This window comes from Dasypus novemcinctus, chromosome 15 (assembly GCF_030445035.2).
Source record: "Dasypus novemcinctus isolate mDasNov1 chromosome 15, mDasNov1.1.hap2, whole genome shotgun sequence".
Classification (NCBI taxonomy): Eukaryota; Metazoa; Chordata; class Mammalia; order Cingulata; family Dasypodidae; genus Dasypus; species Dasypus novemcinctus.
The window spans coordinates 25,271,476-25,284,552 of record NC_080687.1 but is presented as its reverse complement, the minus strand read 5'-3'; the positions used below and the strand labels follow the sequence as shown (position 1 = coordinate 25,284,552).

The 13,077-nt window shown below is 29.3% G+C and overlaps 1 protein-coding gene across 9 annotated transcripts in view; it reads left to right on the top strand.

The window, feature by feature from the left end:
- MYO16 (myosin XVI) overlaps nucleotides 1–13,077 on the top strand; it is a 732,830-nt gene that overhangs the window by 383,685 nt on the left and 336,068 nt on the right. For all 9 annotated transcript variants that reach the window (XM_058276443.2, XM_058276441.2, XM_058276437.2 and 6 more), the window contains exon 12: nucleotides 3,962–4,027. In XM_058276443.2, the coding sequence (XP_058132426.1) occupies nucleotides 3,962–4,027 (66 nt within the window). The remainder of the gene's footprint in view (nucleotides 1–3,961; nucleotides 4,028–13,077) is intronic.

Here is a 13,077-nt window from a genome sequence, read left to right as displayed (position 1 = left end):
GAGAAAGACCTTGACCAAAAGGGGGAAAAGGTACAGACAAATGAGTTTATATGGCTAAGAGACTTCAAAGTGAGTTGGAAGTTCATTCCAGAGGTTACACTTATGCACATCTCAGCAGGATCTCACTGACTGCCAAAGTAAATATTACCTCAAAGAGTGGGGCTCCTGAGGGCTCTGGAGACATTCAGACACTATAGTGAGGGCAAATAGCACAGGAGTTTGGTGCCTTGCCAGTGGGCCCTACTTTGGAATTTATGTTTCCAAATGTGAAATAGTGGACTTAGTTGTGGTTATAAATTTAGAATGTTAAATTTAAGCCCCATAGTAACTAAAAAGAAAGTTTTGGAGAATATGCAAGCTCATAGTGATTGAAAGTAGCATACAGGTTCCCAGGGGTGGAGGACAGAGGAAATAGGGGATTAATGCATAATGGGTGTAGGATTTCTATTTGGGGATAAGCTTTAGGAGGGTACTGCGGTATTGTGAATGTGATTAACCCCACTAAATGGTAGCTTGAGAGTGGCTGAGATGGGAGTTTATGTGCATATAATTTCCCACAATTGGGAAAAAAAGTATAGCCAAGAGAAGTGACAATTAAATGGGATATATGATCCTGGAGAGTATGTAATAAGAGAGGAGACAAGGTTCAAAAGGGCCTTATTGGGACATATGAAAAATTGATATGGTCTGTAAGCTTTATATCAAGGATAAATATCTTGAATTTGATAATTGCATTTAAGATAGGTATATAAGTGAATAGCCTTGGTGTAGAAAATGTATGTGGTAATATGTAATAAGGAGCCTGACGTATACAACCTACACTCAAATGTTCAGAAAATGATTTGATAAATAGACAGACAAATATTATAAATAAATGCATAGATAAATTCATGGATTGTTAGTTGGAATGGTAAGATGATATGTCAGATATAGCAAAATATTAAAATTGGTGGATCTGGGTTTCTGTGTAGCAGGTAGGAATATGTTCGAGTTCTCTATATGGGGTTTGCATTATTTTTGTAGCTGCCTGGTAAGTTTGAAAGTATTTCAAAATTAAATGTTAAAAAAATACCAAAATCTCTTAATTATTATACCTCTAAATAAATTATATACATGAGAGGGTTTCCTAACTTTGTCTTCAAAATTATCATGGGTAATCTTGATTCTTGAATTTTCATATACATTTTAAATTCTATTTATCAGTGTCAATTGGCTTTTCATTGGCATTGTGTCAAATCTGTAGCTCAGTTGGTAATAATTGTGATTTTTTATAATTTTGGTTTTCCATTTCATGGAATGGTATATCAGTTCTCTGATCATCATTAACTTCCCTTGGGAACACTAAAATATTTTTTGTAAAAGATTCTGTCCCATTCTTTCTAATATTTATTTCTAGGTAAGTTTTATGTTTTGATGCTATAATAAGTGGAATTTTCTTAATTTCATTTTCTAATTATTTATGGCTAATATATGCAATTACAATTTTGATTATTCTGTCTTCACCTTTTAGCCATCAGATTTGCTAAATGTTTATATAAATGTTACTCACCTGGAAATTTGTTTGGATTGTCTACATACACTTTCAGATAATCTATAAATAATGAGGCTTTTATTTGCTCTTTCAAAACCTTATACCTTTTGCTTTCTTTTCTTGTATTATTTCACTTAATAGGGTGACCAGTTTAAAAAAAAAATGATGGGAAGTGGCAATAATAGGCGTTCCTGTCTCATTTCTGATCTCAGGGAAAAACTTTCCTTTTTTTTCAAAAAGCAAGTGATTTGCAGTAGGTTTGTAACAGGGGTAGTTCCTTTTATTGGATTAAGTCCCATTGTATTAATGATTTACCAGGTTACTATAATTTATAAATCAAAAGTGGACATTGAATATTATCAAATGATTTTCCTGCATTTACAAAGATGATCATATAGATTTTTTTCCTTTTAAATATTATAAATTGAATTTGCTGACTTTCAAATATGAATTCACCTTAAATTTCTAGAGTAAAATCTATTTATTTGAGAATATTGAGATATTCTTTTAATAAACTGCTAGATTTGATTTGTCAATATTTTGTTTAGGATTTTTGCATATATTTAAATAAGAGGTAACAGTTTGCAGTTTTTCATTTTTTCAAGTTTATACAGGCTTCTTGAAATGAAATAAGAAGTGTTCCTTCAGTTATTTTCTGAACTAATTTTTATAACACTTGTTTATTTCATACATCAATGTTTGAAGAAATCCCCCAGCAAAACCTAATTTTTTTGGAAAGACTTTTTATGTAGTTTCAATTTCTTTTACAGAACAAGAACCAATTAGATTTTCTACATCTTGTGTAAGTTTTGGTAAGATGTAGTTTTCAAGAATTGTTGTCCACCTTATCTACATATCCAAATTTAGTGGCCAAAAAAATTATTCATAATATCCTCTTATATCTATTTTTAGGACTACAGAATGTGTAATGATGTCATAGTTTTGATACTGGTAATATGTACATTTTCTCTTGTTTCCTCAATCAGTCTCATTTAGGGTACTATCAATTGTATTTGATTTTTCAAAAGCTCACTTTATGGCTTTTGTTTTTTATTCCATTGATTTCTGCTTTTATACTTATTATTTTCTTCATTCCACTTATTTATTTGTGTATAATTTAATGTAATTTCACTGGAGTCCTTAAAATGGATACTTAACATCCTTAATTATCATCATCTCTTTTTTCCTAATATATACATTTTAGGCTATAATTTTCATATCAAGTTCACCTTTAGTTGCATCCCACAAATTCTTATATATTGTACTTTTATTATCATTCAATTCAAAACACATTCTTATTTTAATTATGATTCCTTTTTTAAACATATGGTGATTCTCCAGGTATCTACTATTGATTTCTATCTTATTTTTTCCATGAGCAGAGAACATATTCTGGGTGACTCAAATCCTTTCAATTTAATTGAAACTGGTTCATATTCAATTTAAAATAGTGTTGGTAATGGTACTCTGTATAAATTATTTATTTCAAAGTTTTGTTGGTTTATTCCATGAGTTATTATGAAAGCATGTGAAAACCACCACCTAGCATTGTGACTTTGTGTTTTTTTCTCCTCTTAGCTGCCAGTTTTTGTTTCATATATTTGATACTAGATTTTAATTGAACAGAAACTTAGAATTGCTCCATCTTCCTGATTGACTTATACCTAGCATTGTAAAATGTATTTTTTAATTCACTGGCACTGTTTCTTACCATGAAGTATATTTTCAATGAGATAAGTGTTATACCAGCTTTTTTTTGTTGTTACTGTTTGTATTTATATCTGTTTTCATCCATTTACTTTCAAATTGTCTTAGCCTTAAATTTAAAGTTTTTTTTTAAAAAACAGCATATAGTTTTTTAAAATCCAGTTGTCAGTCTTCACCTTTAAATTAAGTATTTAGTACTTCCATATTAACGTTTTGGGTTAAAATTTATCTTTTTTATTACTTGATTTCCATTTGTTCCACCTGTTCCTTGTGCTTTTGAAAATCATTTCTTTCACTTTTTATTCAAAACTTATTTTTATTTGCTTTTTTGCCCTTTATTATCTTTTCAATTCTGCATTTTATTATTATCATATAGGACCACTCAACAAATGAACACTACTCATTTCCTCCTGTATATTTTGTCGTGCATTTTAATTCTATATATTTTATTCAGTCTGTTTCTCACAAAACCCCTTTAAAATAAGAAATTTTAGAATCAAACCACTGTACTTGTTATGCATTCCATGGAACAAAGCTTATTTGTTTTATTCCATTCTGAATTTGATTTTTCTATTCCTTTAATAACAAACAGCTAAACTTTGTAAAATATTTATTTTCAGTTATTCTCTATTTTGCACAATAATTTTTAGGTTGCATATTTTTTACTTTTAAAGGTGGTATTTATATAATTTATGAATTATCGGTGTCTGTTTCTTTCAACAGACTTTTATTGGGGATATACTCTTGCTTGTTAACCCATTTAAGGAACTTCCAATTTATTCTCCCATGGTAAGTATAAAATTTAGAGTATCTTTTAATAATATAGAGTGACACTATTCAAATTTGTGTGTTCACAGTTTTAAGGTAAAAAGCTAGAAAATTCTAAATTGAAAATTCTGAATATTGATTGACAGATATTGACAGTAAATTGTTAAGAGGCAACTTTGAAAACTGGTGTATCAAAAGTTTGCTTTGCACTTATAATGTAATCATTAGACATAATTCTAAAATTTAATAATATTTTACTGTATTTTCCATACATCCCTAATTATTTCAAGATCTGTCATTTTAGCCCTTATTTGAACATCATGACTTCTTTCTCAAGTTTCTATGATGTTAAAGCAATGGGAAAAAGAAGGAGCAATGTTGCAAAGTGACTTGGCATTTTAAATTATGAGGTAATTAAAAGAGAAATTAATAGAGAAATTCCTTTTGGAAAATTATTCCAATCAACTAAAACACAGTATGATTTTGGGATGGTAATGCATCAGGAAGACCATCATAGGAGCTCTCTGTATTTTGAGTAACCTCAAGGTCAGTTTTAGTATGTAGCAGAATTCCTATTAGGGAGCAGGAGAGCGGGCATATATTTCTGAAGCACTGACACACTCTGGCATAGATGTTGGAGAAAAAGAGAGAGAGAGAATGAGAGAGGTAGAGATAGAGAGACAAAAATACAGAGAAACTCTTTCTAAACCCCTAGGGAATCCAGTAAGAATTCTCTTAGAAATAGTTCACTATTCCATCCTCCATCAAAAGTCAATTTCACTATTCCTGTAAAACTGCATTGAAATTCCCCCCTGTCCCCTGCCCCCAGTCCTACCCTCAAGCTCACCCTTGGGCAATCTAAGACATTATGGGAACATGGGAGACTGGGGAAACAGGAACTATCCATAATCATCTAAGTAGTTATATCAGAGCATTAAAATTAATAGGACATGTGACAATTAATTATATAGTTTTGAGAGAAGGTTCTGTGCTCTAGGTGTCACTTTGCTGTTGAGCCTTAACTGAATGTTTCTGTAAATAGGATTATTGAAGTATAACATACATATTGTGAAGTGCACAAATCTCAAGTGTTCTATTCGATTATTTTATGCAGATTAAGGACACCCTTCTATGGTGATACATATTGAGAAATAGATTATTAGTAGCATAAAGATACATGTACTCTGTCTAAGTCATTACATGCCTCCCCAAAAATCATCACTATTCTGACTGCTATCACAATTTACATATGTAAAATTTATATGAATGGAATCTTGCAGGATATTCTTCCCTGTATCAGGTTTCTTCCTATCAATATTAGGTATGAGAGATTAATCTATGTTTTTGCATGTAGCCATATAGTAGGTTTTTTTTTTTCATTTTGTTACTATACAAAATTCTTTTTTACGGATATGACGATTGAATTAATTACCCATTGATGGAAATTAGGTACATTTCCAGTTTGGGTGTAGGATATTACTGCTATGAGTATTCTTACACATGTCTTTTGGATAATATATGTCCGTCATTTTTTTGGATATATACCTTGGAATGGAATTGCTGCATCATAGGGTGTACATATTTCAGCTTTGATAAATATTGACATTTTGCCAAAAAGCTGTACTAATTAATTGACATTTCCATAAACAGAATTCAAAAGTTCCAGTTGCAGCACTTCTTTGTTCAAACTTCATTTATTTTGCTTTGTTTTTTCTCCTTTCTCATGGGTATATAGTGGAATCTCATTGCTGTTTTAATTTTTATTTCTCTGATGGCTGCTGATATTGACCACTTTTTCACATGATTGTTCTGAAATTATTATTCTTTTTTTGAAGTGTCTATTCAAATCTTTAACCTAGTTTTTAAGATAAAAACTTCTAAAGTATTTTTTCCATATTTTTCATGTTTTTGATGCTATTGATGGACTTTTATTATTCTCAATACATATTGAAAATACCTCATGAAAGGTAGGGATCAAGATGTATTGTTTCACTTTATGTTTATTCAATTGTCAAAGTACTATTTCTTGAAAAGACCATTCTTTGTATTCTAGTCACTGTTGCATCAATCAGTTGACCATATATGTACTAGTCTGTTTGTGGAATTTCCATTTTGTTCCATTGGTCCAATATAGTAAGTTTTACTACCTTGTAGTAAAGTCCTCCATATTTTTTCTTCAAAATGTGTTAGTTGTTCTTGACTCTTAGTATATACCCTTTACAGTTTGGAATCATCTTATCAATTTCCTGTATCTAAGATCATGCATATTATTAGAAGGAAAGCTAAAAAATGTAATGTGGGACTGTATAACATAGTGAAACATAGTTAAACATGAATATGGGTGATATTGCATATATAAGACAGTTTTAACAAAATATAAATACAAATATACTAGAGAGAAGGAAATGAAAGAGTAGCTATGTACTGCAAGGGAAGCATAGTGTGATTGAGAGGTCATGAGTTTTGTTTGTTTTTTATTATTATTGGAATAATAAAAATGTTCCAAAAATGATTGAAGTGATGAATGCACAACTATGTGATTATATTGAATACCATTGATTGTGCACTTTGGATGGATATACCCTATATTAATATGAATCTATAAAATTGATTTGTTAAAAAAACTCTTCCTGGAATTTTGATTTGCAGTACATTAAATCTGTAGTTTAACTTGGGAAAAATTAAAATATTAATTGTGTTAAGTCTTCTAATATCTTCATTTATTTATGTTTCTTAGAATTCCTCTCAATGGATATTGTTTTATAACCTCAAGGTCAGTTTCAATATGTAGTAGAATACCATCTGGAAGATGTCTTGCATAGATTTAATTAGATGTTTGTAAATAATATGGCAAATGAAATGATTTAAAAAATTTTTATTTTTCTATTGTGTGGCTAATATATAAACAGTTAATATTTATATATTTAAATTACACCCAGAAAGTTTGCAAAATTCACTTACAATAAAATTATTTGGTATTTTGGGGGGGTTGCTATATATATAATCATGTTGTCTGCAAATAATACCATTTTATTTCTTTATTTAAAATCCTTATATTGCATTTTCTTCTAACTTTACTGTTGTCCTGGCTAGAACCAACAGAATAATGTAAATAGAAAAGGTGATAGAAGAAAATTTGTTTTATTCTTGATCTCAGGGGACAACTTTTAATAATTCCACTTTAAGCATGATATGATATTAATTATCAATTTTATATTGATACCATTTATCAGATTTAGGAAATTCCATTCTATTGTTAATTTAGTAGAGAAAAATAAGGCAAAACAAATGAAGTTTGGACAAAGAAGTGCAGCAACTGAAACTTTTGAATTCTGTTTATGGAAATGTCATAGTATAGCTATTTGGCAAAATATCAGTATCTTGAAATTAGTATTGAATTCTATCAAATTTTATTTTGCACCAACTGAGGGGATGGTTCTCTTGTTCATTATGTTTGTGAATTATATTTCTTGATTTTCAAATATGAAACTAGCCTTGCATTCCTGATGTTTATCCTTTTCTACATTTTTCTTACTTTAGTTCTTTAGTATTTCGATTATGATTTTTGCATCTATGTTCAAAACAGAGATTGGCCTCCAATTTTTCTTTCTTGTACTGTTTTTTTCCCAGGTCTTTATATCAAAATTATGTTGGGCCCATTAAAGGAAATGGAAAAGATTTTCTTATTTTTTAGTTCCTGAGTTTGTGTAAACTTGATTTATTTTATATTTAAATGTGTTTAGGAGAATTCACTAGTGTAGCTATTAGATCCTAGTGTTTTCTTTGTAAGAAGGTTTTTAAATATGGTTTCAATTTATTAGGCATGTACAAGACAGGTTATATTTTTATTTCTTTTCTATGTCAATTTATATAAATTTTGTCTTTCAAGGATTTTGCTAATTACATTTAAACTTCAAAAGTTTTTGGCATAGAATTCTTCATAATCCTTTTTCTCTTTTTAATGTTTACAGAATTTCCAGGGATTTCTTCTCATTCCATATATTGTTAATGTGCCTTCCTTGACTTTATTATCAATTTTGCCAGAAATTTATTAATTTCATTGATCTTTTCAAAGATAAATTGTTGAATTCCTCTTTTATCTTCATTGCTTCATTTTTATTTTTTGGACTTAATTTGATAAGTTGTATAATTATATCATTGATTTACTGCCTTAAATAAACATCTAAGGCTTTGTATTTTGCTTAAAATACAACTTTAATGAATCCCACCTTTTCCATTTCACAAGTTCATCACCATTCAATTTAAGATTGTCTGTTCCTCATTGTTATTTTTCCTTTGATGTATGAAATCAATAAAAATATAATGCTTGATTACAAAACATTTAGCAATTTTCTAGTTATATTCATTATTGAACTCTAGCATGAACAGAAAACATACTTTGTGTATTTCACTTCTTTCATATTTATTGAGATAAGTTTTATATCTGTGCATGTTCAGTTTTGGTGAATGATATATGTACACTAAAAAAATAGCATCCTTCAGTTTTTAACTATATATACACATATATATTTATCAAGTCAAGTCAGGCTGGCTAATTGTTTTGTTTAAATCTACATTTTATTGATATTTTCTCAGCTATTTCTATCAGTTTCTTAACAAGGTATTTTAGTATCTCCCAAGTCGTGAGTTTGTTTACTTCTCTTTTTGTTTAAGAATGCTATAGCTTTCTGTTAATTTTAACTTTTATTATAAACTGCCCCCATTATCTCTAATAATGCTAACTACTTTAGAAGTCTACTTTGTATGATATTAGTATAGCCACACTAACTTTCTTTGATTAATGTTTGCATGGTGTATATTTTTCCATCTTATTTTTCTTCAACCTTTTAGCAGTCTTAGATTTAAGAAAGCATACCTTTGTTAGAAGCATATATTCACAAGAATAATATATTTGTTTTTTTATATATCTTATAACATTTGTCTTTTTATTGACTTAAGTCCCTAAATCTTAAATGTAATTAGTTGATAATTTTGAGTTTAACCCTACCATCTTAATTTCCCCCTTAACTTCTTGTCATTTTTTTCTATCTTTGCCTTGCTCAGATTGTTTTAGTAATTTTATTTTTCCCTCTGTTAACTTATTACTTTTTCATTAGTTTATTATTTGTTTAATGGTTACTCTAAAGATTAGAGCCTGCAAACTTGACTAATCAGTGACTTATTAGTATTTATCTTAAATTACTATGCCTACCATTACTGAACTTTTCAAGGACCTTACAATAATTAGACAATTTTGTTTTTCCTTTTGTGCTATTTTTGCCAGGTACTTTAATTCCATATACTTATCTCGTCTGATAATGCTGTTATCAGGTTTTATATCAATATTATTCTAAACTATTAAAAGTTTTAGAAAATGATTTTTTATTTTAAGTAGTCACTGTTCATTAATCTTACCCATATATTTGCCCTTTCAAGCATGTTTTTTTCTTACTCCCTGTATTTTCTTGCTTCCATTTCAAATCACTTTCTTTGTTCTAAAGAACTTTGGTAGTATTTCTGACTCACGGGATAATGACAATGAATTTTCTCATTTGTGTGTGTGTGTGGATTTTAAAGCAGTTTTATTGAGATGTATTCGTACAACATACAATCCATCCAAAATGTACAACCAGTGGCTCTCAGTATAAACAAAGAATTGTGCATTTGTCACCAAAATAAATTTTAGAACCTTTTCTTTGCTCCAAAAAGAAAAACTTTATACCATTATATCCCGTTATTGACAGTTAGCATTTGTGTAATACCTTTGTTATAATTGATGAAATAATAGTAATGTATCACTAATTCACTATAATCCATAGTTTGCTTTAAGTGTATTTTTGCCTATTTACCACCTTATTGTTAACCCTATTATTAGCACCTTGTAATAGTAATGTAAATTTGTTCCAATTCATGAAATAACATATTTACATTTGTACTATTGACCACAGTTTTCAGCCACAACAGTGTTCACAATGTGGATTTGTTTTTTGTTTGCTTATTTCATTTGTTTGTTTGATTTGCAAAGTTTTTCTTTCACCTTCATTTTTAAAGTTATTTACACTGGTTATCGAAATCTTAGTTGAAAGTTAATTTTTTCCAGCACATAAGAGATATTATTCCATTGTTTTCTTGAAAAGCAGTTGTTAGTCTTATCATTTCTCCTGTAAAGGTAATATGTCTTTTTAACTCTGAAAGTTTTAAGGATTTTTCTCTGTCTTTGCTTTTGGAGTTTAACCATGATTTGTCTAGGTGTGGTTTTCTTTGTATTTATTGTACTTGAGTCTCTGGCAGCTCTTTAATCTGTTCATCTATGTCTTTAATCATTTGGAAAAATTCTTAAGCAGTATTTTTTTTCCAAATTTATTGTGATCTTTTCTTTCTGGGACTCCAGTTATATGCTTCTGTTCTTAAACTTATTTATTCTGTCTTTCCCACCCTTATTACTTTTCTGACCTGCAATCTGAATACATTGACTGACATATCTTCTAAATTACTGATCCTCTATTCTGTTGTTTTGAGCTTGTTGATAAAACTATTAAATTATTGTTTAAAATTATTTAATTTTCAATGCTTTTGTAATTTTTCATGGTGAGAAAACAAGTCTGATACTTGCTACCTCTTCAAACCATATGATAAAGTAACCCATACCTATTTTATTACATTGGTGCAAGATGTAATTTGCCTTCAAATAAATAAGCTTAGTCTGGAATTCCATGCCCATTATTGCATCATACTTCATACTGTATCTTTTAGAGAGATAACATGTTTTAGTTTGGGTTTTGCAGAGAAATAGAGTCACCAGAATATAGTTGTATGTAAATATTATGGGATTCATGATAGGAATTGGCTCACATGACTGTGGGGATTCGGAAATCCAAATTCCATATGGCAAGCTGCAATTTGAGAGCTCCAGTGAAGGTTTCGATGAATTCCCCTGGAGAAGCTGACTGGCTGAAGCAGAAATAGAAATTATTCCTTCTCACTATTGAAGTCATCAGTTCACCCTTTAAGGCCATCAACTGATTTGATGAGACTTCTCTCATGTTAAAAGCAATCCCCTTTGTTGACTGTAGATATAATCAGCCATCAGTGCAATCAAATGAATGATTTAAATCAAAGCAATAACAGTTAGGCCAGTGCTTGCTTGACTAAACAATTGGACACCATAACCTAGCTAGGCTGACACATGAACTTAACCATTATAGAACACATGCTATTTAAAGTTAGCAATTACTGGTTTTTTGTGTGTTATATTTATGGTGTCAAAGTTGATTATAGAGTTAAGAAGGAACTTACAATATGCTAAAAGTCAGTTTTGAAAAGTTGAATGAATGAATAAATATATATAACTTAAATATTTCTATGGATCTAGAGTTCTAAGTGTTATTCAAAATTAACAGTAAATTTTTAGAATGTGGCATGACTTTGCATTTTGTGTATAGGAAGAAAAAGTTTTATTTTACTTTTTATATTTTGGGTGTTAACAACATAGAATTTTATGATGCTAAATTATATGTAGTATTTTCAGTACTTTCAGAAACATAAGCTTGATAGAGAAAGGGAAAGACACATCAAGAGATATATTTCTTTATTAATGTATGAATAAGACATGATGCATTGAGAATGTTGGCAGAACAGTTCATTAAAACTTAAAATGCCTAATGTAGCATGTAAACCGTGTATCACCCTTTATATCCGTAATTTCCAATTGACTCTGGCATGGAATGTAGTTCTAAAGTAAATGGGAAAATATATTAGGTAAAAGTGGGTACTGAAAATTTTTTTAAGAATAAGCTTTTCTAATTTAGTGATGAGAGTAAATAAGGAAAAAGTAGGAGAATAGGGTAATCCATGATATATGTGGAAAACTGTAGACATAAATAAGAAGAATAAAAAAGGCAGGGACTACGAAATTAAAAGCATGAAGGAGACAACAAAGATGATTCCAATATTCAGTGAAAAGATTTTATAATGGGCTGTAATGTGGTTTGGTGGTACAAGATTATCACCCATGGTAATTGGGTATTAAGAAGCTTAAGTACAGTGACAATTTTATGACTAAAAATACATACTGATGTAAAAAGTTTACCATAAAATTAACTACTTTTTACAGGTAATAATGAAATTTAAAAGTGTCTGGTGCTTGTAGAATCCACACCCATTATGTAGAAACAATGTAAACCCCCTTGGTTTACAAGTAATAACTCATAACATTACAAATATTAAATGAAGTCAAGGATTAAATTTTTACATTGAATTGGAGAGTATCTTCTGTAGCAATGTTACTACCTAATAATTTAATATCAGTTATTAAGGTACTAAATCACATTAAAATTATTTCATTGATCTATGAACAAATAAATTTTCATTTATTTTTGTATCTCTTTTGATTATAATTGTTTTATGTAACTATTGTTTTAAATGATAAATTTTGTTAAAATCTTTTTGTTTTTTCTTGTGTTGATTTGTTTACTAAAAGAAGAAAATTTTAAAAATTGAAAATGATTGTAGTTATAGAGATCATAAAGATCAGGAGAATGTTTTACTATTCCATTAAAAACACACACACACATAACATCTAGGTCTTTTTTGTTCTTTGTTTGTGTATTTTTTTCCTTAAACAACAGGGATTTATTGGTTCATTGAGCTACACGATTCATTCTACCCATGTTCACCCTCTGGGCTTGTGTCTTACTTTTATTTTTATCATTAACTGTGATATATTAAGTTTTTGCATATTCATTTCTTATTTCTAATAGACCAATAATCATGAATGCAGATCACCCTTTGTGACAACTTTATTTTAAAATCTAATATAAACACATGCAAAAAAATAGGCCTATCCATTATATCACTTACTGGAAAAAGTAATTTTGATCTGATGCTAACAATATAAAGAAGTGTCATTTGGAAGTCAGGTAAGCAGATAGTTCTAAAATGAAGTATAACCAACAGGAAACACGGTTCATTATTTTGCTGTCCATTTATGTTGAAAAGAAGTATCATAGCTCATTTTAATTACATAAGAGAAAGAGGAAAAGGAGAAAACAGAAAGGTAGCCAGATCTTTCT